The 27,348-nt window shown below is 39.6% G+C and overlaps 1 protein-coding gene across 3 annotated transcripts in view; it reads left to right on the plus strand.

The window, feature by feature from the left end:
• Positions 1 to 27,348, plus strand: part of astn1 (astrotactin 1) — a 423,107-nt gene that overhangs the window by 264,175 nt on the left and 131,584 nt on the right. For all 3 annotated transcript variants that reach the window (XM_062404910.1, XM_062404912.1, XM_062404911.1), the window contains one exon: positions 1,929 to 2,117. In XM_062404910.1, coding sequence (XP_062260894.1) covers positions 1,929 to 2,117 — 189 coding nt within the window. The remainder of the gene's footprint in view (positions 1 to 1,928; positions 2,118 to 27,348) is intronic.

A 27,348-nucleotide genomic window follows, 5' to 3' on the forward strand; every position in this document is an offset into this window, starting at 1 on the left:
AACCATCACCATTACCAAAATCAGATGCTCACAGCTCATGTAAGTCTCTGGTCGGCCCGTGTTCAACTGGTCCAGTCCAAAACATAGCATCCACTTAACTGTGAAGACAAGACATCTCATAATAGAGAAAATGGAGAAATGCTGACAACAAGATTAAAGTTGCAGTAGTGTAGACATGAAAGTTTCTGTATTCTGTTTGAAACTACATAACAAAACTCCTCTCTGCCTCGAGCCTCTCAGGCTGCATTTTTTATGTAGTCATACCAAACTTGATCAGCATCAGGTTTCTGATTCTGATGCTTCATACAGATAGGGTACAATCAAAAAGCCCCAGAAAGGAACTTTTACTGGAAGCATGTCATTTTCATGCCATTTGATTGAATCTCTTAATATTGTAAATTTGTATTTTCTCATTTAAGATGCCTCTGACTACTGAAAGTGACATGGCTCTGGAGGTGGTTGTCAGTTAGTCAGACTTCTGTTTTGATCCAGACTCTATTTGATTTATAACCACTTGATTTAGTAAAGACACGTGTGGTGCTCAAAAAGATTTCCCCTGGAGACTTTAGCAACCCCGGACCTGATCCACCAGCCGTTATTACGTTTTCACCTGTCCCATGAAATAGCTCAACAGCCTATATATATATATAGGCACATGGGGAAATTCATGACCCCACGAAAATGTCTCCTGATCTCAGTGATATGCTCATATTTCCTCCCGCACTCCTGTGAGGTTGACATTCATGGTTTGGAGTAACATTTCTTGAGAATAATTGGATGGATAGTTGTGTAATGTGGTGCAACTAAAGTTTTTCCAACTGATTATTTGTCATTTTAATTTCATTGACGACCATATACCTTTCAGACTAATGGTGCTAGCTCGCTTAACCATCGCTAACTTGCCAAAATACGACATTGGCTGTATCCATAATTACTCACTAATCACTATACCATCAATTATATAGTCACTTCACCTTTTTATACTGCTGTCCGAATGTTTAGTGAATTATTGATAGAATAGTAAAGTCTTGACATTCCCATCCCCCTCAGCGTTTGTGTATAACACCATTTAGCCAATGTTAGCATATTAATACACTAATAGATATGGTTAATCTGGTTAACATGACAGGTGCTAAATATTGACATGCTAGCATACTCAGTGTGAGCATGTTAGCATGCTGATGTTTATTTAATTTATTTTATTAAGAAGGATCCCCTTTAGCTCTACCCTAAGACAGAGCTACTTTTAGTGGGGTCCACATTTAAAAACTACATACAGATATCAAATATTTAAAACATATATTACCATACCAATATCAAACATGTAAAACATACGTTATATTACAATTATCAAACGTTAAAATCCATAAAAAGAATGATCATACAATATTACAGATATCAAAAATTAATTTAGCGGTTATGCAATTTTACCTTTGTTATGATTTAAAACACTGATATATCCAATTCCATAGAAGCGAAAACTGCAAACCATGTAAGAGAATATACCACTCATTTACATTCAGTACTTCACCATCTAGTGTCATAAGTATGCAATACCCAAGTGTGTAATTATTTGCTTTTTGAACATACATTTACATGTCACGTTTATAATTTCTGTTGGTAGTAGGTTCCATGACTTCATGGCTCTGTATCCCACAGTGCGTTTAAGAAAATTGGTATTAGTTAGATGTGAGCCAAGTTAAAGTTGTCGTGCTGTCACAAACCACTAACACTCTTTGTCTGTGATCCCTGCTCAGTCTGTGAGGTGCTGCAGCTTTGTGGGCTGTTCAGGAAAAACAAGGAGTGACCAAACAAATAAAGAAAACAGATTCTATGTTTTCCCTGTAACACCAAAGTCTGATTCATCTACTTTTCATGAATCTCATCCAGGTTTTTTTGTTTGATTCTTTTTGCTCCCATCTTCCCAGCCTTCAGCTCAGCTATCCATTCTCTGGACGGGGCGACGCAGCGGGGTGACTTTGTCTCCATCCTCAGGGAGTTCGGGAACCACTACGTCCAGGAGGCAGTGTACGGCTTCCAGGAGTCCTGCACCATCTGGTACCCCAACAAGCAGGTCCAGAGGCAGCTGTGGCTGGAGTACCAGGATATTAGCAAAGGTAAGACGCACACACTCGCACGCTGTGTGGATATGATGAAGAACTTTATTTCGAAAGTAACAAAAATGGCCTGAGCATCGAAAATAATGTGAACCGGCAGTTTGTCATGCACCCACTGATTTGACCGATTCATACACTTTCACCACCATTAAAATACTTGGTTTGTGATGCTAAATGTGTGTGTTGGGGAAACTGGATGATTATATTAAAAAGAGTTAATGCTCATCAAGAGAAATATTTATACCTCACATGGGGCCTCTTTCCACAAAGCTCTTCTCTTTTTCTTTTCTTAGTTGTACCCTGTTTTAGAGAAAAGTAATGGGCTCCCAGGGTGGATGCCTTTCAGATATCCTCTGGAGGCCCATGTTTCAACCTCCACTTTTTATGCTTTCTTCATCTTTTACGGAAGTTTGCCTTTTTAATTGAACTGGTTGGGGTGGGTTGTTGTGTAGGCACCATAAACACAAAAACAAGCATTTATCATCTCAGAGTGTCTCATTCTGAAGACCCAAGTTTCCCCCAGTATCAAACATTGTCTCGTATCAAAAGCTAGTATCAAATGTCTGAACAAAATTAAAACGGTGCTTGGTTGTGTGGTGTCATTTGATTACGCCAATGTTATACTTCATCACAAGCTGTTATTTCGACCCATGGCAACCTTCAAAACCAACCTCAAATTCAAGTTAAAGTTTACAGACAGCTGCATCTGTTTAGATAAAAAATATAAATATGAAATGTTGTTTTAATCATGGTAGTAAAAGCAATACTTAACTATGCTTTTTGTGAGGTATGTATAGTGTACTATCATGTTATATAACATATTTACTCACTTCACTTCATATTGTACTTTTTACTCTGCTACATTTATTCCTATAGATTTTATCGTAATAACGTTTTTAGTACATTGGTGCGTTAGCATTTTTGTGCAACAAGTACATCTGATGGTTGGAATGTGACTGTTTGCACTGTTTCGGTACTTCACTTAGATGATTACTTGCAACAGTATTTTAACACTTTAGTATATCCACTTTTACTAAATTAGAACATTTGAATACTTCCACACCACCACCTGAACACACCGATTAGACTCAACAAAAGTACAAACACAGTTTATCTAAATCTATTTTTATTTTAAATATAGTTCAGGCTGTTGATGATACTCTTAGAAGCTGAGCATTTGATGCCTTTTAATAATACGTGTCTAAGTAAAAGTTTGATTAAACGTACAGGAATAGCAGCAGTTCTGTCATCTGTTCACTCTTCAAATGGTGTCGGCACGTTGCATTACCACACTATTGTGTAGCTCACATGACAAACAATGTAACATCTGTTTGAGTCCCACATTGAAGGAGAGCGCGTGTTGAAGATCAGAGTGTGGCTTTGGAGCATCTCGAGCAATTACACTAAAGCACAGGCACGTTTCAGCAGCACTGCTATTTAAATGAACAATCACAGAGCCAATGTCTTCTGTTCCGTTCCCCGAGATGCCGGCGTGTGTCAGCCATCCGTCTTTGTGTAACCTCAGCTTGTTCTCTCAGTAAGTCACACCAGAGATTAGTAATAGCCTGTCTCTCGCCACCATTTCACCTCAGCGCCTCCAAACTGTCCACAGTCATTTTCTTCTTTTCCCTCTGCCTCAGCCACTTTTCTTCTCTTCCCCTGCTTTGTCCGATGACCCCCCCCCACACACACACACACACACACACACACACACCCCTGCCGCACTGCACTGTTAACTCCCAGTTACCTCTTCACTGACAGATGGCATTAGTTGACTGAGTTTTCACGCCGTTATGAAAGTGCATTTCTCTTCATTTTCAGCTTCTGACACACTGGTTGCACGCACAGCTAAATGATTCAATACAATCAAAAAAAGCCACGGTTCCTCTTTTCAGCTGTGTCTTTTATAAACCGTGAAGTTTTCCCCCCTGATCACATCAAGGTACTTTCTCTTTCTTTTGATTGGTGTCAGTTCACCTGCAACTTTCAGCAGTTCTTGGGCATCGTTGAAGTTTACCTTTACGTGAGGATGCAAATGTTTTTAGACAATTGTGGGATTTGCACGGATATTGTGGAAACAAATTTAATTCAGTAACATTCATACATCCTGTAAAAAACTAAACAATAATTACAGTTGTTCAGTTTTGAATTATTTCCTGTGTACCCCTTTTCAAAGAAATATGGGTAGGTCTGAAAAAAGCATGGAAAATGTTATAAGGTTTTAATTCCGATATTTAAAATTGCCTTCTTATAAATAGTATTTCCTAATTTATCTGTATATGCATTATAAACATCCCACCATATTATTGGGACAAATTCATTTCCAATAGAACATCATTTTGCAGGCCCCATTGTTTGTTGTGATCTTCCAGAAGAAAATAATTTTTCACTGTAATTGAGGGATTTACCTTAAAGGTATTAGATTAGTACACTGCCAATTGATTCGTTCAATTTAATTTAATTGCAACCTGCATAGTAAGACAGATCTACAACAAAATACATGGCAAACCCACAAACTGTGTGAGAATCAAGTAGCTCATGTTGCTCTTCTGTCAGGAGCCTACTTACTGTGGCTTGCGTTACCAAAGTGTTGTTGTGTAACTGACCTTAGCCTGAGTCAATTGACTGAATCCGTGACTCCTCTGTATTTAGCCTTGACCATTATCATTACCAGGGTCTGATGCTCACAGCCACTTAACTTTGAGGACAGGAAAACTCATTCTAGAGAAAAGGGAAAGACAGCGAGAAGAAGTTTCAGTACAAAAAACTTTTTATATGTATCTTTGAAGGTACAAAATACTACCTATTAATACTTAATTCTCATAAGTACCACTACCTTTCACTTGCATCTTGATGTAAACAGCAACTGATGAACATTTTGTCTGCAGCCTATACATTCCTGTCGTTATCAGCAGTGGTGGTTAATTTCCTTTCACCATAAATGTAAATTAGTAGGATTACTGAGTAGTATACTTCAAAACAACTAATCCCAGTGGTACAATTTCTTGAAAATCTACTCAACTACATGTAACGGAGTAAATGTAATGCGCTACCACCCACCTCTGGGGATCAGTGCTCCTGTTAAAGCGACAAAAAAACCTCCCAGTTGATCAACATGGGGCTGAAAAATCCGACGCTCCAAACTGGTGCGAAATCTGACAGAGAGTTATTTCTGCTCATCAAACGGAGAGCGTGGTGATTACGTTTGGTGCTGTGAAAATGTGAAATGATCCAATCTAAGTGGGCAACCGTTCCAACGTGGCCCGGCACCATCAGTTTCTCCGAAAATAAATAGATTCCACTGGGCCAAAAAAACGTGAAAATCCGAGTCATCTTTCTTAATCTCTTCCTGGCTTCTTGGAAACGTCCTGGCCTTTTGGAGGGAGTAATGAGCTCACAGGAGAGTTTAATGATCCATGTCCTCAGCCTTTGCTCCAAATACAAGATGTGCCCCAATGCGGCCTCCCTCCATATTCAGGAAGGAGCTGAGCTGATCATTTTCTGCATCTTAGTTGGCCGGGGGTGAAGCTGCTGTAAGCTCTTTGAAAGCTTATTGATGGTTTTGATTAATCAAACGTAAACAGAATAAAGAAACAACAAAAATAACTGAATGTTTTTCCAGTACTTCACACAATATTTGTTATGTGTATTAATTACAGTCTTTGGGATTATGTGATGTCAGTTTCATTCACTCAGTCAACTACTATGTGGGCCGAACAGCAAACAGCGATTGTAACTTCTCATAAGAGTAGAAATTGGACCGCTACCTAGGACAACCAATTCTCTGGGTTATATTTTCACCTTTATACAAAATTAATAAAAGGCGTTGCAGGAACTGTGATCTTTTTTGGCAAATTGTGCATCGAAGACTCAGAAGACTGCAGCTCGGGTGAAAGAAGCCCATAGTATGCTGCAGTCTGTAAAGTAATTGAGTGAGGCCAATTGTTTCCGAATGACCCAGCAGCTCGGAAACAACACATACACACCCGAACAGACACACACATCCTCCTACCCACCCACCCAACCACACACACACACACACACACACACACACACACAATCTTTCAGATATATTTACACAATTACCAACCGTCGGCTATTTTTGTGTAGAGATGTGACCATAGCCTATTAACTGCTTTCTGTGTTTGTGTGTGTTTTTGTGCGTGTTTGTGTGCGTGCGTATCAGTGTTTGGGCATGATCCCTTGTCCGGGTGATTAATAGCACTTTCTTCTCAGCAGTAGCTTGTGATATGAGTTTCCTATTGTCAGACACATGACCTCAATTACCACGCCACAGATCAGACAAGAGCAGCGAGAAAGCGGCTGCTGCTCTGCTCATGTTGCAGCGCCTTATTGCATCTGGAAAGAAGCATTTGATTGGAAAGTTAAAGCCGTTAAAAGACTGTTGGAAGTGGCTCTAGTGTGTGTAACAAGTATGCCTGTTTTGCACCTGCCTATGCAGGCACATATTTTGTTAATGCACTGTTAAGATAACAACTGACCGAGTTTCAAGGTTCCTTTTTAATGTCATTCATACTCTTCCTAAGTATACTGAGGTATTTTCATGCAAATTGGACAAAATGTGCAACAGAAAATGCAACATATAAACATAACATATGACAAAAAATACTATGAAGGTGGGAAGGTGTGCTCACCAACAAAGGAGAATGAATAAATAATTCATAATAAACAGCAACAATAGTATATAATACAGTAAAACAGCAACAATATATGAAACATATATTAAAACCAACCATGGGCAAATATGGGCACAAATTCAAGCCAACTGGATTATTGTAATACACATTTTACAGGCCTCCCAAAGAAAACAACATAAAGACTCCAGTTCATAGAACTCTGTAGCTCGGCTGTTAACCACAACCAAGAGCAGATATCACATGAGTCCAGTTTCAGCTGTTTGTTACACACAGGACTGACTTTAAAGTTCCCCTCCTTACATACAAGGCTGCGAATGGGCGAGGACTCACTTACGCAGCTGACTCTCTAGTTAACTATGTTACCTCTAGAACACTGAGATCTAGAACAATGAGATCACCTGCAGCAAGTCTATCCGAGGTTACCAACAACAAGCGAAAGATAAAAATGAAATGTAGCTTTTGTAAAAGCTGCGCCAAAGTTGTGGAACAGACTGCCGCTGGCTATCAGAGAAACTAGTTCAGGGAATGACTTCAAATAAATATTTCTCTTTGCTTCAGCCTCAAACTAAATCTAAGTTCAAATGTGCCTGCACTCCCACCCTCTTACATTTCTTTCAATTCCTTTCTTTTCCCAATGTATGCATTTTGCTGATTTCATTTAATTTATGAATTCCCTTTTTGTAATAATTGAATGTTCCCTAGTGACATCAGTTGAGGGAATTTACCAGACTTTGTGCAGCTGCCTCTGGAGCCACACGTACAGTGATACTGCTAAAGAGATTAAATAAAAGGTGCAACCACATAAAAATAATCGAAATTGGTGGAGTTTCTTTATGTTTGACTGTAACTGAGTTATTTGAAGCTGCACTTATATTGTTGCCTTAGTGATTTGCCTAAAATCTTTAGAATATTTGTTATTTTAAAATACTCTTTCGTAAAGAGCTGAGGAACCAGCAAATAATGATCAAACCAGATTTGCATATTAGTCAATCAATTAGCAAATGTTTAAATGTTGCATTCGTTTGGTTTTCTATTTGGCGAAAAGTTACTGTTTACAGTTCACTTTCACCCATTTGGTGGATACTCGCTTTAGCCACAGGCAGCAGCTTCAACAAAAAGCCTTGATAAATTAACTGGTCGCCACCTGTTTACCAATGAGCAGACACAGAGTTTGCAACTAACTAGTGAACATAGTGCAGATAAGTAAGTGGTGGAAACTAAATCAGGGTTATATAGAGAGTAAATAATGTTTTTTAAATGTATTCTAATGTTGATACAGACATTGATGAATTCAAGGAAAGCACTGATTTATTGGGAGGAAAAACATACAAGTTATAGACATTTTCATTTAACACAGGGGTGGAGACTGATGATTTCTAGCAAATAATTATCATTCTATTGCATTAGCACATTTTTAAATATTCTCTTTGAGGTTTCGTCCATTCTTCAGTTGTTTTCAACTATTTGTTTGTTATAAAGTGTTGGTAAGCCGACAAATGCTTGAAGAGGCTGGACCATACTAGCATCTCAAGTATAGGAAATATTTAAAAACAGTTTTTGATGACTAGTACCAACTATACATTTTGAAATTCAAAAAATACATGGGCTGGTTGTGAATACAATTTGCCCTATTCAGCTGCGGTCTTCTCTCCTTCATTCAGTGACCTGGCACAGGAGAAATGTGTGAAGTCCAGTTGGCTTGAAAACGGCTTCAAAAATAATTAGATGCTTTGGAGTTTCTGTCAAAACATCCCAACAGCAATGAAAATTCAAATTTGCGTCAAACACCCCTAAGGTGACATTACAGAGCTTGTTAAATTGTGAAATGTCATATGAAAATTGAAAAGAGGTTTTACAGAAGGGTAATTTCAGACCCAAGGAAAGGCGTGTCGTGCAGCAAACCGACCACGAGCAGTGTTGCTGTGAATTTAATATCTCGCTATTGTTTCCTCCATCGGTCTTCCTCTCTTACTCAGCTCCTCATCCACCTCTCTTTGCTTTTTCTCACTGTCACGGACTCCCACGGCCGTCCTCACTACATTCTCTCTCAATTACATGACCTCCTTCCTCGACCTCAGCCCCCTCCGCGGCTGTGTCAGGTATCAGCTCTTTGCCGAGCTCCGGAGCAGCGCACTCCTAAGTGTGTAAGTGTGATCGACCCTGCCATCAGCCAGGTAAAAATAGGGGCCTTATTTATTCTATTAGGGCCTGTCATTTTAACAAAGAGGCAGCAGAGGAAGTCTCACTCCGGAGGCCAGACAATGGAGCTGTGGAGGAGGGGGAAGGAGAGCAGCAAGAAAGACATGGCAGAATTTATCCACAACTGACCCTGACCTCCGCGACCCCTTCACACCCACACACACCTCCTGTCCTGCTGGTAATGACAAAATGCTCTCAGCTTATACCAGCAACATTGTAGTATCTCTACATCGAACCTTCCAAAGCGATATAGTCTCAATCTGTATCTGTTATTAGATACATCTACATCCAAATGTAACATCACATTTAAGAACACATCATATCTCCTTTGTTGTACTGCAATTGGAACTGATTGTCCCAATTAGTTTTTTGAACCAGTAAAATATTATTTACTGTAATCAAACTGATTTTTTGTTTCGGATTTCTTCCTGGCTAAAAATGCTCAATATATATGACACATTCATACATAATATAGTTCCAATCTATATTTATATTTAGTAAATAGTGCATGAAAATATAAATGTATGTAGAAATGTTATAAATAAAGTGAAAGTAGAAAGAACATCTGAATAAGCGAGGTGCAAATAGAAATACAGGCATAGTTCCAAATGAAAAACCACGATTCAAAATGAAATTAAAATAAAACTATCATAAACTAATGTACACAAAACTCCAGACAGTTGTACTTGGCCTGTACCTGTTATATTACAGAGTGCATATATCAGAAATACTTAATATACTATCATTAACCATAGAAAGTAAGAAAAAATGAATTGTCTTAAAGGGGTTAAATGTACATCTGCATAAATTATCGGTCAAAACAAGTACAGCTTCATATATTTATCTTTTTTTAATAGAGTGGGTAACAGTGGTCTTTGGGGAGAGTTGGCTTGAGAGTTGTTTTTTACTTTAGACACGAAGCAGGCAGAAAATCAGTGACACAAGAACCACTAAAGTAACGGGCGTGAACAATAAGCTCCAAAAGAAAGTCTGAAACATTTGTGTGTTGTATCTTTATAGTCTGTGATCTAACCATTTTAATGGAAGTTTTTTTTTACGATTTTGCAGAGGAAGTTGACATTGTTGATTCCACATGAAAAGCTCAGGTTGTCTGGGTAATTTGTCCTGCAGGGGAAACAACGATCAATGAGCAAAACATCAGCGCTGTTGGAATTCCCATGTTTGATGCAGGGAGCAATTCAGAGGTTTCATACCAAATCATATATTTTGATTTGCCTGGACTTAAGCTGCATTAGGTTGTTTAAATCTTAATGATTGTTGCAGCTATTCTTGGTTTAATGCTAGGTCAATTGGGCTATAATGTGCAAACTGCATTGGAACTGAATTTAGATAATCAAGAGATTGACAATATTGGTTATCACATTGATTAAATGTTATATAAGTTACCGGTTAATACTTCAAATACATTCCAGGCTACTTTTTATGTCTGTGTTCAGTGTGTGCTCTGTTCCCAGAGTAATCCGGACGCCAATTCACAATTCATGAGTTTGATATCCAGCTGAACTGATGTCTCTGAGCCTAGTGTTGAAGTACTCTCCGGATTACCAAATGAAGGAACCTCCAAAATACTTTACATCGATTGACATTCTTCCAGTGTGTGGCTCCATTTTGTTTCCTCCATGTGCTCACTGCTCCTTTATCAAGACAGATGCTCACAAAGTAGGAAATGTCATCCAGCGGCCCTTTAGCCTGAGGCTGTACAGTATTCTATAAATATTCTGCAGGTACAATAGGCATTGGTCTCGCTGGTTCTACTAAGCCCATCAGCTGACACCTTATATAGAGAGTTTATTTTTTTCTTGAATATTCTATCCCACAATAGCCCTTGGTTAGAAAAGCAAAAGTCACATCTTGTACCCATGATGGGTTTTATTTTCTTTATGTCATCTCTTACATTGTATGTGCATTTGTATGAGCTTCAAAGGATTGGTTCGGTGGTTTTGCATGTTAACTGGTGAATGCTATGCTGGTATTGGTTAGTATGTTATGTTGTGTTCAGTTGTGAAGAGATTTAGTGTTTTTCTATGGCAATGCTCAGTGGCACTATGTGTTTCTAACTTGCTGTTATACTTCATTAATCACTGTCAATATAGTAGTAGCTCTTAATCTCCCTGAACTGTTAAGTGTTAAGCCTGAAACATGCTTCTGCGACTGCGTCTGCGTCTTTTCACGCCGCTGTGGCGCAAGACTCGTTTTCATTCATGCTTCCCCAACCGTTGCGCGTCTTACAAAGCAATTCCGCGCCAGAACACTAGGCGGAGTAATGCTTTTTGTCGAGACGACCTTAGAGACGCCTTCTTTCTTCTTCGTCGATTGTTTATTTACATAGCCACTGCGGCTCCTCGTAGCCTTTTTCTGGCGGACAAATCCGCCAGTCAGTGACAGGTTATACAAGTGATCATACTATCGGATATCTTCTGCCAAGTGCTCTTCTATTTGGTCCATATTCGTTCTCCTAAATCTTCCGTGATTTCTGCCGGTATTATGGGGCATGAAACCGGAAATGCAGCTCCAGAAGGGATGTAGAGCAGACCAATCACAGCCTTGCGGGCTGAGTGAGCTTGCGGAGCTTTGCCGTAAATTTTAGAAAAGGGGGTCGACACCCGTCAGCACGTAAGGAGGGATACATAAGCACGTAAGGGACCCGGAAGGGCTCTTGCGCTTACGGGCCCGTGAAAACGCAGAAGCATGTTTCAGGCTTTATGTAGCACTTGGTGAAGTAATTCCACAACTTTTCAATTTTGTCCACAGTCTATAACAAGTTTGGACTAGTTGTTTAGAAGTGTCCTCATCACTGTAAATGAGAAGAAGGCCTGAGTAAATGTTCTTAACTTTCTAGTACGGAGCAGCAGATTGATATAGCAGCATTCAAGTTTTCCTCCCCCACAGTTCACTGCTCCATGGGCCAGTCAGAGATGATTAACTTAGCTCACTTACTCATCCGAGGTACTTTACTGGAATATAAACTCTACATAATATAATATTTTAGCCTGTTCTGCTGTGGCGTGTTAAGACTTTAAATACACAATATGAGGAAACACTGGACATTTAACTGCCCCAGAGGAGGCCCACATTAATAAGTCAAAAGTATAATGTTGTACAACATTTGATTTATAGCTTACAAGTTAATGGGGCTCTAAAAATTAAAGTCGTTGATTTAGAAATTTCACACTTAAATTGAAGAACCTCGTTAAATTTCACATCTACAGAATGAATAACAATGACTATTTTATTGATGTTTCTCTGTCTTCACTTATATATGTCCATTTATGCAATAAAATCCTCAATCAACAACAAATCTTTTATAGGGCATTGTTAGGCAAAATAAAGTTTCGGCCCCGTTCACGACTTTTATTTGACAAGTTTATCAGGGGAACACCCAATCTCTGCTCAAAATCTGTCTTTTCTGACCTATTTCTTCTCTCTTGACAAACCGTAGGCACCAGAGACAAGTTAGGTCAAAGAATGACAGAAAGCAGGAGTCCATTCCACCCCTGAGGAGAAGAAGTGACATGAGGGTGTGGAGGGCAGAGTCTAAGGCGGAAGAGGGGAGAGAAATGTTGATGTGATTAGACAAAAGATGGACTGAAGAGCTGGAGGAAGAAAGAGGAGATTTCTCAAAACAGGGATTTGTAGGAGGTTGGTGAGACATTCACAAGTGAAAAGGAGTTTTTATAAAAATGATAAATAGCAGCATGGTATTAAAAAGAACAAGGACTGATTATGACGAGGAGGAGGAACAAAGGAGGTTTTGTGGGGAGGAGGTGCACAGTGGAGCAGCTAAGATACAGGGAAGACAGTGAGGAGGTGTGGATGGAGGTGTGGAGGAGATGTCATCTGCCTCTCCGAGGAGGAGGAGGAGGAGGAGGAGGCAAGGTGATAAATGTTCAGCTTGTTCAGACACCCGACAATTACAGACAGACATGTAGCAGATGTCTGCAGGTGTGTGTGTACCCCCATGCAATTGTTTTCAGTTTATGTGCAACAGGAATAGACAAATCATAATAGCACAGAATTACTTACAGGATTTTACACTGGTGCTATTCTACATACAGTAAACGTGCAAATATCAAATCAAAATGTAGAGTCCCTGGAAGTAATGCAACATTTGGTTGTATTAGGGTAAAAGAGTATTCTCTAGATTTTTGAAATGTCTGACCTACCACCAAACTGGTCATGCTGAACGATGTTACAGGCAGCATATCGTTCAGCACAGCTTCTCCAGACTCTTTCACGCCTGTCACATGTGCTCAGTGTGAACTTGCTCACCTCTAGAGAACGGGGCGCCAGTTTGCGGACCTGCTAGTTCTGGGGCTCTCTGGCAATAGCCAATCGAGCGGGACGGTGCTGGGCTCTGAGCACAGATCCCACTAGAGGACGTCAGGCCCTCATGCCACCCTAATGGAGTCTATCTCTTACAGTTTGGTCAGAAACATGCACACTATTCTGCTCGAGGTAATTGTTTAGGGCTCTGACAGTGCTCCTCCTGTTCCTCCTCACAAAAAGGAGCAGATACTGGTCCTGTTGCTGGGTTGATGCCTTTCTAATGGTATCTCCTCCATGCTCCTGAGTCAGAACTTGGAGACACAGCAAACCTACTTGTGGCAGTACATATGAATGTGCCATCCTGGAGGAGCTGGACTACACCTCTGCAGCCTGATCGGGTGGCAGGTACCGCCTCATGCTACCAGTGGTGGAAAGAAACTGGAAGAACACAAAACTAGAGCCTAATCAGTCAGAGAGGAGGAGGAGAGGGCAACTGTATGTGGCCACAGCATGTTAAACCATTCTCTGTTTGGGGTTTGTCTTGCTTTTTCCTCTATTTCCCTTGGTGTCGCTTTCATTTGCACCAAATCAGGTGAAATTTATTCAGAATCTTGCACTTCCTAAGCGACAGATTGATTTCCCTGCAGTTTAACTGACTTGGTTTTCCACTGTGACAATTAAGTGTTCCCTTCATTTGTTTTGAGCAGTTGTATATAGAACCAGAATTAAGAAAAAATAAACATATTTTATATTGGTTTTCATATCGTTGAACATCAGCATATATCTCCACTGATTTGTCTGTAAAAGGATCACATCAGCCAATATGATTGGTCAGCTGATAAATCTATCAGGCTCTAGTTTCAATGCTTTAATGAAGGAGAGGGTGCAGACCATGTTGTGCCGTTTTCATAACCGTAAGATTTGTATCTCGTAACTATAAGATGCAGAGTCACAATTATAATCTACAGCAACCTAATTACAACATAAAAAGTAGCACATTAATTATCTAATTTAAAGAGTCATCCTCAAGCAATTGTCTTATTATTATTTAATGTTGTATACATTCAGTTTGTACTTTTGTTAAAACCAAGCATAAATGCAAGATAAGTATGAATAAATACCACAGCATGCATGGATTGCCTTGTTTAACTTCATTATATGCACTGTGACAGCGATGTCTTTTACACGACTGACAAACAGAATGTGATTTTCTCATCTGCACATGGATTATTCCTCAAAGTAAACTCGCCGAACACAAAGAAGCCGATCATTAGGAGCATAAATAAACATGATGTCACTGTAGGGCAGTATAAAACAGGGCAATGCAAATGAGAAAAATTAAAGTAATTAATTGTGTTTGCTCTTCAGTAATTGAGTCTCCTGCCTCAGGTCTGAGTGTTCAGTAAAGCTGCTGCAGACAAACATGTCTATTTCACCACGTATGGTTTCTCAAAGCAGAATCCTAATGTATAAATCACAGAATCCTTACAGAGTCCCTTTTTTTGCATTTATTTTTTAGATGAATATATTTTATATTTGAGTGTAGTATCCACCTTTTCATCGTGTAACCAAATAAATATCTTGAGGCAAAGTCACGGAAAAAGTTTAAATCAAATGTCACAAAAATGTTTCATCCAGACTGTGAAATCCACATTAGATATTCTCAGTCACGTCAGACGAGCACAGATATTTACCCCACATGCTCGTGTGAACACGCAGACGTGTGCATGTACAGCGAGACGCTTGAAAAAGAAGACAGCTTTAAATCTGCTATCTACCAGACAGCTGTGAGTCATCCTGCTTGCTCAGCAAAATCAGCCAGTTAAGACAGTTTTATTCCATCCAAAGTGAGAGCTGAAACGATATCATCGGGAGTGAATCGTCTGTCTGAGTCAGCTCAGTGTGTGATAACTGGGGGCCTTTTAAGTTTGAAAGGAAAGGGTAGGGCGAGTAAAAAGCTGATAACTGAACACTGAGACGTATTACATTGTTTCCTATATTATATGTCATTTGAGACAGTAATGCATCCCAGCTTTGTTTTAATTTCAGCATTGTCATGCATCAAGGTTCGGTTAAAAAAAACAAATAAATGACTGTGGACATCATTTGCATTAGTGTCAGTCACCGTGTCCTTTTTTGAGTCCCGAGCACTAAAGCATTCAAATGAGAAAATCCTCACCAGAAGAAAATAAGAGCACTGGTTGTTTGTTGGAATGGTTACCAGGGCGCCACCTTGCCGTGCAAACTGCCTCTCTGAAGCTCAGTTTCCAGACGTATCACAACACGGCTACAGCACCAGAAACCGTTAAGATCAGGGTGTGTGGTCGGAACAATAAAGCCTGGGACTGGACTTCACAGGTCGCTGTTTATATCACATTCCCTAAAGAGTCACCATGAAACATCATCTACCTGCTGATTTCACAACGGCCTGTCTGGCTGTCTGTGGAATTAATATCTAAGAACCGTTCATCTTTTCGGCTTCACTCTTGACATGTGTCTTATTAATGATCGGAGGCACACTATATGTTCAACATTAATAAACAGAGTGTTTGCATTCATGACGACAACTGATTCTCAAGTTCTCGGTTCTGCATACTGAGTACGGCCTCACTGAACTCTGAATTAACTGGTGCACACCTCTTTGTGCAGCGTCAGGGTTCGGTGCACTAAGACCTGCAGCAGGTATTTATTGCAGGTCAGTTTTACGGTTTTCAGTGATTGTTTCCTCCCAATACATATTTGCTGCAGCAGTATCGTCGTGAGGTCATAAATCCATCGTTAAAATAGAAATTAAAAAGAAACACCTTCATTCAGGGAGTCTTAGTTTTTGTACCTAAACCTGACCAAACCTGAACCACTTGTATGACTCCTTTTCTATCCCGCTGACAGATCAGTTATTGCTTCAATATCAGAATCTTTAATGGTATTTTTTTTATTTACACGCAATTTGTTTGTTTAGGTTTGTAGAGTTTTTAAACGAGATTCTTCATCTGAATCTGTATTTCAAAGCCAAAGGTGTACAAGGTCACGTTAATGAACAGTGTGTGTTTTGGACCGACTCACAAGATGCTACAGTAAAATAAATTCTGACATTGTATATAGAGAACTTTGGTCCCTTTAGAAATAATGAAGGCACATCACCATTGGCAATGATTCAAGCTGGCAGTGTAGACATAGAGACTATAGAAATACACTGATGCAATGTTGTTGTGTTTGTGCTGACCTTATACTGAACTCTAGTTAATGGTTAAATCATCTTCAATTCAATTTTAATGTGTGCCTAATGTGTTTCTTATTGTTGTTTTACTGACAAAATAATCATCTATAAATTGAGCTTTAAATGCTTACTCAAACTTGAGCAAATTACCCACTGAGTGATACGACCCTTCACCTTCACCACTTATCTTAAATACACTGCTCACTGAAGTACGGGCTGCAAGCCAGTTGTGATTCACAATGTATTGGAGACCCCCTGTGTGTCATTCAATATTTTCCAATCATGTCCTACACGACGTGTTGTGGTCGAGCCACTTGAATTTCCTCCCTTCTCCACAGAAATGTAATTCCCCTCAGAGGCAGTCAAGGTCGCCCCACAAACAGAATTTAAACATTTTATTCTCCTTGACAGGAAGATGTGGAGGAGGAGATGCAGGAGTTGAGGGACAACCGGCCTGGCATCGCAATCGTTTCACCTCTTTCCAACAATGTCTTTCTTGTTATTCTCGTTTTTTTTGTTCTTGCAAGAAAAAAAGCAAGCGTTTTGACCTGTTTGCTTCTTTTTTCTTTCTTTTTTCCTGCAAGTACTGAGCTTTTTGCCATTTCTTTCCCTGTCTTTTCATTTTCTCATCTGTCCTCCTTCCCTCTTTAAGGCCTGCCTGCAGGGAATTCAATGTTAAATGTTCTCAATCTTGCTCTTTTTTATTTTTTTTCACCCTCCAGCATTTTTCGAGCATCTTTTGTCTGCCTGTTTCAATCTTTTTCTCCTTCTCTCCGCTGGTTATGAGAGATTAGACAGTAATATCTACTGTCTGTCTGCTGCCAACCTGATTTGTATTCCGACCTGAGCTGTGTTGGTCTTTTTCTTTTCTTGCAAATGAGGCAGCAAACTTTGAGGAATTTCTGGCAACAATTGCTCATTTGAAAGTGTGATTTTGATTTTTCAGATATGATTTCACACTCTATTGCAATTTGTTTGATATTTGATATATTTAGTGTAGTAGGATCATATTAGCCTTTTATGAGAGTCACAATAGAACTAGTCACAAAAACTAGACAATTTAACCACATCCCCCTATGAACTTTCATGGAAATGGGTCCAGTCGTTTTTTCAGTAGTCCTGCTCACAGAGAGACAGACAAACAAACGGCAATAACCTCCTTGGCAGGGGGTGATGAGACAGTGGGGACACAGTTGACATTTCATAATAGTTGAGAAATTGTACAAAAAAATGAACATTTCTAGACTTATTGGCATCAAACTGAACCCAAACTTCTCAATGGCATTTTCAAGCCCTAAACGTGTGACAGTAACCTTGACAAAAGGTTCTGTGCTGTTGCTACTGTTTCACAAATGAAGAGTGAAGGTTCCAAGTGAAGCCCTTTCACTGACTGAGATAATGGAGTTGAAATAACAGTGCAGAGAACTGTGCACATGTACAAAACTTTTTAGATTAACACCAAATGTGAGTAAACATTTACTTTTGCGAGTAAAATAAATGGTGTCACTCACCATTGGTGCAGAATTGTAATAGTACGCAGCATACTTTCATCTTTACCACACACGATTTGTATATCGAAAGACTAAGTCTCGCAATATTTTGGTTGAGCCTCAATTATCTAATGTCGCTATCTCAAGAGACAAGAAGAAATTCAAAGAATAACCAATAGAACCATCAACTACCCAGCACCTTGGTGATTCACCCACGCCAGTTGGGTTCGGTCTAATCTCTATAAACAGATTATGAATATCAATATGCAAGATTTTGGCTGGAAGATTCCTGGTTTCCATTTCCGGTTGACCAATCACGTCTGTTCAGGCTTTGGTCACCTGATGTCATAAGTCTGGGTGCAGAGCAAAAGAGGCAGAGCACATTGACTGAAATGCACTGGCTGTTATCTTGTTCTGTTTATCTGCACTCATTTGCAGAGAGCAATAGAGATTAGTTCAAACGTTGTCTCGACCTAAAACACAAAATTGATCACTGTTTGTGCTCTGTGCAGAAAAGTATTTGACTTGTAAGATAAAAAAAACTAGAGAGACTGTAAGTAGTGTACATTAAACTGAAGACACAGGATTTCTGCTGTCTACACCAAAGGCCCCAAATATTGTCCGTTGCCCCAAATTCTTCATCAGACGATAGCATTGATCTTCTCCCTCTCTCTTAGGTCCAAGTAGCGTTAGCTTAGCTCTTGTCCAAGCCTTCTTTCATTAACAGCCACAAGTTTGTCTTAACATATAATGACTAAAGAGACTTTTCTCACACACTGGGAGAGACTTTTTTTAACAAACCCACTATGTAACTTTAGGTCACACTTCCGCGAGTGCAGCTCGGCACCTTTTTGAGTGAAGCACCCATGGAGACAGGTGAATTGTCTACAGTGCCTTTCCAATTGTCACAAGGAATAAAATGGCTTTATTTATTCATAACCTTATCGAATCTTTGTTTACCTCCATTGACGGAAAAGGAAATGTCATTAGGAAGCTAGGGAGGGAAAGATGAGAAGAGAGAGGAGCCGACAAGAACAGGAAACATAAACAAACTCCAACTCGAAACAAAGTCAAGTCAACTGGTGAGATTCACACAGTTACAGTTGAAAAAAATATTCAGTAGATTCAAATTATCTTCAGGAACTTATGCATCATATATCAGCCCTCTCCTGAGAACTCCTGCATATTTATTTTATATTTGCTACTGTGTGGACTTACCTTGCTACTGAATTAAACTTTGTCAGTCGCGCCGTTCCTACCTCCATCACCACAAACCCCACAGTGCCACACCCCGTCCTATCTGTCAGCCCAATTTTTCTCGACCAGATGACCACCACCTCTCTCCAGGACAGTCCGATGTGTTGACACTAATGAGCGGACGGGACGATTGTCCTCCGCAGCTTGTCCTTCTGCTGCTCTCAGCTCCAAACTGCAGTATTTATCACTTCTTTTGCTATTTATAAACCAGTCTCTCTGCGTGTGTGTGTGTGTGTGTGTGTGTCTGTGTGTGTGTGTGTGTCTTAGCACTTTGTCATGTATATTTACAGGGAAACTAATGAGCAAAGGGTATAAGCAAACCCATGGGTTTTATTGCCCCAGTCACAGATGGAACAGGCCTTTCAGACCTGAATGACACTTCATTGAGTTCAGTTGAAAAAAAAACATTCACACTAGTTGTGCTATTTCAATGACTTCTCACAGTATTTAAAATGAAATGTGTGATCTAACATATTTCTTTGTTATAATTAGTACTATTTTCACACTGTATTTATAGATGCTGGCGAACTGCAAGAGTTTTTCGGAAGCAACCTTCGTTTCCCTTCATTAACTAGGGCTTAGGTGAAAGCCTTGTCTGTGTGCTGTGCTGGGGACAATGTTCATTAATTTATGATAGTGTGTGTGCATGTGGGCTTTGAAGGCATTTCCCCAACTTCCAGTTTAGCTGGTCTATGATTTAATGAGGACGTGTGACAGAAATATCTTTCCTGTAAAGAGACAAATAGCAAGGGGGAGAGAGATGCAGATAAAGAGAGAGAGCAAGAGATATCAAGGACATCTGGAGAAAATATCTTAAAAGGCAGCTGGGATGTCCAACATCTGGGCTACAGGCGGCCGTTGTGCCTCAGACCGGCGGTCCACAGCAGAATAGACGGTCAGAATGATCTTTCAGCACAGTGTCAATCTCTATGTGAAATGTTTCACGAACATAAATATTTGCAACACTTCCCCTAGCCTACCCTTTATAAAATAAAAGCACCAAAGTGTTTCTGTTGACTGAATTAAATCATTTTTTTTATACTTAATTGTGAAATATTTGCAGGAGCTGAAGATTCCCAGCTTCATACTGTATAGTATTGGTATTTTAGTACCTAAGACTACTTTTATACAAGTATACAGTAGTTATACAAGAAACCTCACAAAGGCTTTATTTAAGTTAAAACCTAAATTACTTAAGGTGAGCGTGTTAGTCTTCCACTCTCCGTCTCTCTCTTTCTCCCTTACGCACGCACACGCACGCACACGCACACACACACGCATTTATGGCCATTTTCAATCAAACCATACAACAACTGACGGCCAGGACACGCAGCAGAACTCTAGTGCACTCGTCCCGCGGTGCAACCACAGCCGGTCTGGCCCGGTCAGCAGTGGGTAATCTATCAGCATCCCTGCAGTGTCTTCACAAATGTCTCAATGCAGCAGCTTAGGCAGCTTTGTAATCTGCTGCCTGATTTGAGTCCATTTTAATTTGTAATCAAGGCACATTACTGAGCTGTGTGTGTGTTTTCATGTTGCAAAATCTGCCTTTCTGATGGGATTTGTGAGTATCAGTGCACAAGTGAATCCTGTTAATATCATTGGTTCTCATTGTGAGAACCCCCACCACAAACACACCGCCACATGCTGGTCTCTGTTCATATAAACTACATGACGATCATGAAGGTTTTGTTCAGAAACAAAAACAATCCCTTGTTCAGGGGTTTGGCTGCTTTAGCTCGACATGTCCTGGTATCACCAGTAACCAGTTTACCTTAGCAACATTCAGATAGATGCTGTTTCTGTTAGCTGATGTCATTGCTCTTGTCTGGTAGCTACTGGTACCCCATGATGGAACACCTGTTATTATCCTGAAGCTGTCACAATGACCACTGTTACAGTGGAGGAAATAATTATTTGATCCCTCGCTGATTTTGTAAGTTTGCCCATTCACAAAGACACAAACAGTCTATAATTTTAATGGTAGGTTTATTACAATAGTGAGAGATGGAATATCAAAAGGAAAATCCAGGAAATCACTTTAAATAAAATATATATAAACAGACTTGCATTTTATCGAGTGAAATAAGTATTATATTATTATTATTATTTATTATATTATATAGTTGAACAAAATCCAACTCAAATTGATATTCTATCTTTATGTGTTTTTCTATAAATCCATAAATAACATAGGTGCTATTCTCATTTATAAAAGAATAAGTAACTGGCAGGAAACAAGTATTACATTATATATATATATATATATTGTTTTTATGATGGAGCTCTTTGTCTGTCCATAAATCATTGGGTATGCCCCGGATTTGTGTCGAGCCAATAACTTTATTCAGTTTAAATCTTAATTTCCCATGATTCAGTGAGGTCACTGTTCAGTCCACATACTTTATATGAAGATTGATGAAGCTTCTCTACTTCCTCGTATTATCCAGAAATTATTCCAAAATATCCTGGACACAAACGCTGGCATCTTGCACCATTGACACCAGTTGGAGCCAGTCTGAACAGTAATGATCATGACATGGAGCCGCAGTCTGCGAGGTCCAGCCGATATACACATTCGACCAATTGGTGGACAGTCTCAGCTGTCAATCATGATGTTTCACCCCCCCTATTTGATTACATCATAAATAACATAAATCATTGTAATAAGAACTACCTAAAATGAAAGAAGCCATATTTGAGAAAAATGTACTTGACTATCAGATAGCTAGTTTTGTTTTCTAATATTCATATTCATATTTGTGAAAGCTTTGTGAAAACCACCTTGACCTGCGTTTTAACAGTAAAACTGAGGGAAATAATTTTGCAGTGATTAAAGAATTGAATTTGGCAAAGCAAGCAGTCAGAAAGTAAACACTGTGGGAAGCCGGCTTAGTTTCATTTTCAGTTCAAACAAAAGATAAACTGTCCTCTACTTTATGTATTTCAAAAGGATGTAATTGAATCTATATGCAGGGGCAAACAGCAATGATGTTTACATGTACAGTACACTCTGAAAAGCTCAAGACAATTTAGTTTCTGCTTGGTTAGAGATAAAAGTAAATATAGATAATAAGAACAAACCGAATAGGAATGAAATGGATTTAGAAGCTAAATTTAAAGTGCTTACTATCGAATCTCAAGTGAAAAAAGTGACCTTATCTTGCATAACAATATAACAAACACAAGAGGATATAGTGCTAAAGAGTGAGATCCCATGTTGCAATTCCTTTTTCATTATAAACTAATAAATGTCACCAAATGGAAGAACATCCTAGAATAAGAGGCCTCTGCAGATTATTTGATATTAAAATGCCACAGATACATAAACACAATAAATTCATCAGATTATTTCTTATTGAACTTGATGATAACAGTATTAGCCAGAACAGTAAGTCCTACACTATGACTGACCAATGTCAAATTGCCATGTCATGCAAAAAAAAACATATTTCCCCAACACATCAGGAGATCCTCTGGAAGATTCACCTCAAGCCAGTGTGCGAGCTATGAACCACGACATGAGATCTCTAAGTGGAGAATCTCCTCCTGAGTCCTGAACGTGTGACAGGGCCAGCTCTGGAGGTCATGTCTGAACTATACAAAGAATCAATACAAAAGTGAAAAGTTTCTCTGTTGAGACACTTTAAGTAATTAGCATTTGGCATGGGGCTGAGGTTAGGTTTTAGCATTCATCCCCCTCTCAGTACCCTGCATGCATGAGGACCTCGGCCCGTTGTTCAGCACATTTCCTCACTTAATGCTTTAAACGCGGCAGTGATTAGACAGAAGGCCTCACAGACGCAGTGAAATGCAGACACATTCTTAACAGAAATTAATTAGACTGTGTTCCACATTCTGCATGTTGATTGGAGACATTGCTTATCAGAGTGGTTTCCAGGATACACTTGCTTCTGTCTGATTTTGAATCCTGTGGATTAGTTAGTTTGAACCTGTCAGAATGTGATGGTTAACAAGTGGAGCTGGTAAGTGACAAACAACTGGTACTGAGAGACATGTTGTTCGGGTCCAAACCTTGATAAAGACACTGCACAATATACCAGTGGAGAAATATGTCTTTGTTAACCACTGCATCTATAGAGGAACATTCTTTTGGCTGATTCATCAAATCAGCTGTCACACTTTAAATGTATAACAGCATCATTCCTCAGCCTTTTTCACTCCATTTTGCATAATATAATTAGATTTTTTCATAATCAGCACTTGGTGTGTTTCATAGTTGAAAATAATGCCAAGTCAGGGTTCTGCCCACACCCAACACGTCTAGTCTGGCCCCGTGCTTAAACTACAATCTGTCATTTAATTTCACTCTATCAAACAGGGATGGAAAATGAAGTTAGTTTGTTCTCTCCTTTAAGTGTCGGAGTTTCAGCCCACAGATCATTTTTGATTAAACATTGGAATAAATATATAAATAATGTAAAAAGATTGACTCTGATGACATTTGGAGCACAATTAATCCCTCCAGGCAATTTACGAGGCCATACAAATGACTACAATTTGTGTATACAGTAGTATATCCTGCATTTATGGGAGGATTGCATAAATAAGGAGAAGATAACATAAAGACAATGTTTTATTGCAATGTTGCCGGATTTGCAGAAGGCCAGCAGGTTTCCTAAGGGTCCGTTTGGTTTGGAAAATTCTCCACTTCTAAGAGTAGGTAGATATGTGAAGGTTTTACTAAAATAAATCTGTGCTGGAGATGAGTCATGTGAATTAGCTGCTTCCCTATAGAAACATAATTGCCGCTGAAGAGATGTGCCAAATGAGTCCTATACTAAAGATGGACAGGGACTGTGAGGTCATTAACCCTGAATATGAAGCTCATTGCTCCTAATGGGCAAGCGTTTTAAAGAAATGTAGTATTTATTTTCAAGTACGTGTTTTTAATCACTTTGACATTTTAGGAAGAATTACAGTTGAATCACTAAACCATATGTTGGCATGTTTTCTCTCGTTTTTTTCGCCATTCTGGTCTTGTGTGAACCTACTGGAATGATTGCCATTAAACTTGTCACAGGATGTACCAGGGATAGGCTGTAAAATGGCTAAACTGTCATGTAGCACAATCCAGTGACTCAACAGTAAGACTACTTGTCTTTGTTCCTAATTTGCATGTCAGCAAATGATGATCCATACGTCCGTCCATTCGTCCACTATCTATAGCACGTATTGTTTTTGGGTCGTGGATGCGTTTGAACTACTCCCAGATGACGTTGGGTGGCAGTGTATCACAGTGCTAATATGCCAAGGCAAACAAGCAATCACACGTACACACATTTTAGAGCCTCCAATTAAGTTAACCTCAATCGGCATGTCCTAAGAATGTGATAGGCAGCCGAGGTCTAGTTGTTGCCCAAACCTAACCCTAGGACTCCAGTCTATTTTGGGACAACTGTGCATTTTATACTCAGGCTATCCTCCCTATCCGCCCCCGACTACTGCCCTCGCAACTCCACTGCTATCAATAAATGTAGTGCTTCATTCACTCAATCCCAAAAAGTTGCATTTCCACATAATCCAGCCTTTAATTATGTTGTCACCTCAGTAGGTTTTCGGGAAAGTAGTTCAGAAGGTAACTTCTAGGAGACGAGGATAGATTATGTTTACCTGTAATGCAACAGTGTCTTAATATTGTCAGTTAGAATCATTAGCATTTTGAATTTTACTTTACCGTGACTAACAGGGATCCAACTTCACGGCATTCCACTAGAAAATGTGCATAAAAACATATGGATGGAAATGTACTGCTGCAGCTGCAAGCTCGGCTGTTCAGAGTCTGCCTGGTGTTAATGTATGTACCTGTCAGCCGATCTCAGTCACAGACTGTGTAATTGCATGCTGCCACTGTAAATCAGAGGTTAATTACCGGTGCACAGATTGAGTGAGAGGCTTGTTCATGTAAAACTGCCTGTGATGCTTAGCGATTCTGTTCCATAGTCTTTGTAAATCTTCTCAATGGTTATTACCATGTAGATAAAATAAATATGCACTACATATAACATGCCACCATTTGTTAAATTTGAGCGTGGAAAAGGTTCCAAACTTCAGATTCTCATTTCCTGCAACTCCTGCAACAGGTTTTTTGTGGAGAACTCATTGTCCTTCCCACATTAAAGAGCATGTTTCTCATATGGAGATGTATTTATATTGGCTTCTGTCTTCTCAAGTCTTCTCAAGTACAAGTTGTTACCGTTTTTCCGATCAGGAACAAACTTATGTCTAATTTTAATGTCTGAAATTACGAGTCCTAACTATAGTTCTGCTCCCAGACAACTAATCAAATATTAACACAAGCTCAGGTGAAAAGATTGTAAACTCTACCAGAACTGTCAAAATGTAATCTTTGTTGGAGAAGGCCCTGTTAATTAAAGAGAGAATGGAACCTTTTTGCCCGCATTTTACCAAAGTTTGGGGGCGGCAGATTGGTTCTTTAAGTATTTTAATTACCGCTCATATGGGGAAGACGTCACGCTCCAGCAGCGTTTTTGTTGCTGAAGATTGAGATGGTCACGGATGAAAAATTTGCTGAAGCAAGAGAACGTAGTATAATGGATGAGTTAGATGGAAATATGATGAGATAGTAGGTTACAATGATGTCTGTGTGTCTGCAGCTGTGTGTGTGTGTTTGCCTCAGTTTGCATTTATGTGTGTGTGTGTGTGTGTGTGTGTGTGTGTGTGTGTGTGTGTGTGTGTGTGCAGTGTGTGTGCAGTGGGACATGGTAATCCATAGAACAAATGAAGAGTGATGACAATGCTACTCAGGAGGTTTCATCACAGTGTGTGCGCACGTCTTTCTTTATTTATCAAGGCCAGTTTTGGTGCAATACCATCATTATGAGGACATCCTGGCTGCTCCTCAGAAATTGATTTGGCTGTTTCAGGGTTAAGACTAGGTTTTAGAGTTAAAATAAGATTTAGGTTGGGATTAGGAATTTAGTTGTGATTATGAAGGTTAGGGTAATTGTGTGTGTGTGTGTGTGTGTGTGTGTGTGTGTGTGTGTGTGTGTGTGTGTGTGTGTGTGTGTGTGTGTGTGTGTGTGTGTGTGTGTGTCTGCGTGTTCCTTAACAGACCAGTCCTATCATTATTCTAACACTCCATCATCCATGGCTTTTCAAGTATTGGTCTCTCTTCTTTCTGTGTTCACATTACAAGAGAGATGTTCCAGCCAGGCTTTAAAAAAAAAAGGAAAGAAAACAAAGTTTATCAAAATTAGGCCTGAGTCTAGTTGTGTCTCTTTTCAGCAGCGTGGAAGTCAATAGTTTCCTGTTTCCACAAAATCAGAGACAAAATCTGTGTCTCCTCCTCCCCTTCCTGCATTATTGAATGAAATGGAAGAATTAGCTTTCTGCCTGAGGGAGTAGGAGTGTGTGTGTGTGTGTGTGTGTGTGTGTGTGTGTGTGTGTATATATGTAAAGTAAAATTTCAGAACCTCACCATAGCTGCAGCATGCCTAACCTACACGCGCACAGACCAACACACACGTTCACATACATCCAGATTCATCCCACCTCGTGCAGCTTTGTAAGATAAGCTGCGGATGACAGTGTCAGGTGTGTGCTTATCAACCAGATGGAACTGTGGAGGTAACTCTTCATGTTCAGCACACACACACACTCTACAAATATATTCAAATATATTCATAATGTAAACCCACACTCCAGTGCCGAATTTGTATTTTTGGGGAAGGAGAAGCTATATCCAAGAGTAAATTATTTACCGAGCACATGGCTGCTGTGTGTTGTCAGCACATGTGATCTGCCTTGGCATGTCCCCCATCGTGCCTGTGGGGGACGACTGTCTGACCATGAGTCAGAATGCACAACACCAGCTCCCTGAAACTGAAGCAGCCACATGGTAATGTTATTAATACAACCCTGGCTTTCCTATGGCTGTAGCAAAAAAAGTTAGCATTGTCTGACTTTACGTCTAAATAAAGTTACAGCTTTTAAAGCGGCTCTACAACGACGTCCGTCATGACAATGGCAAGCTAGTTGTCTCTTAAAGCAAGCTGCTACCTCCGGTTATTGGCATGTGATGACTGCTGTGAACCAGGTTGTGATAATAAGGCACTGTGGCAATGACAGACATGTTATAA

Source organism: Platichthys flesus, chromosome 14, assembly GCF_949316205.1.
Source record: "Platichthys flesus chromosome 14, fPlaFle2.1, whole genome shotgun sequence".
Taxonomy (NCBI): Eukaryota; Metazoa; Chordata; class Actinopteri; order Pleuronectiformes; family Pleuronectidae; genus Platichthys; species Platichthys flesus.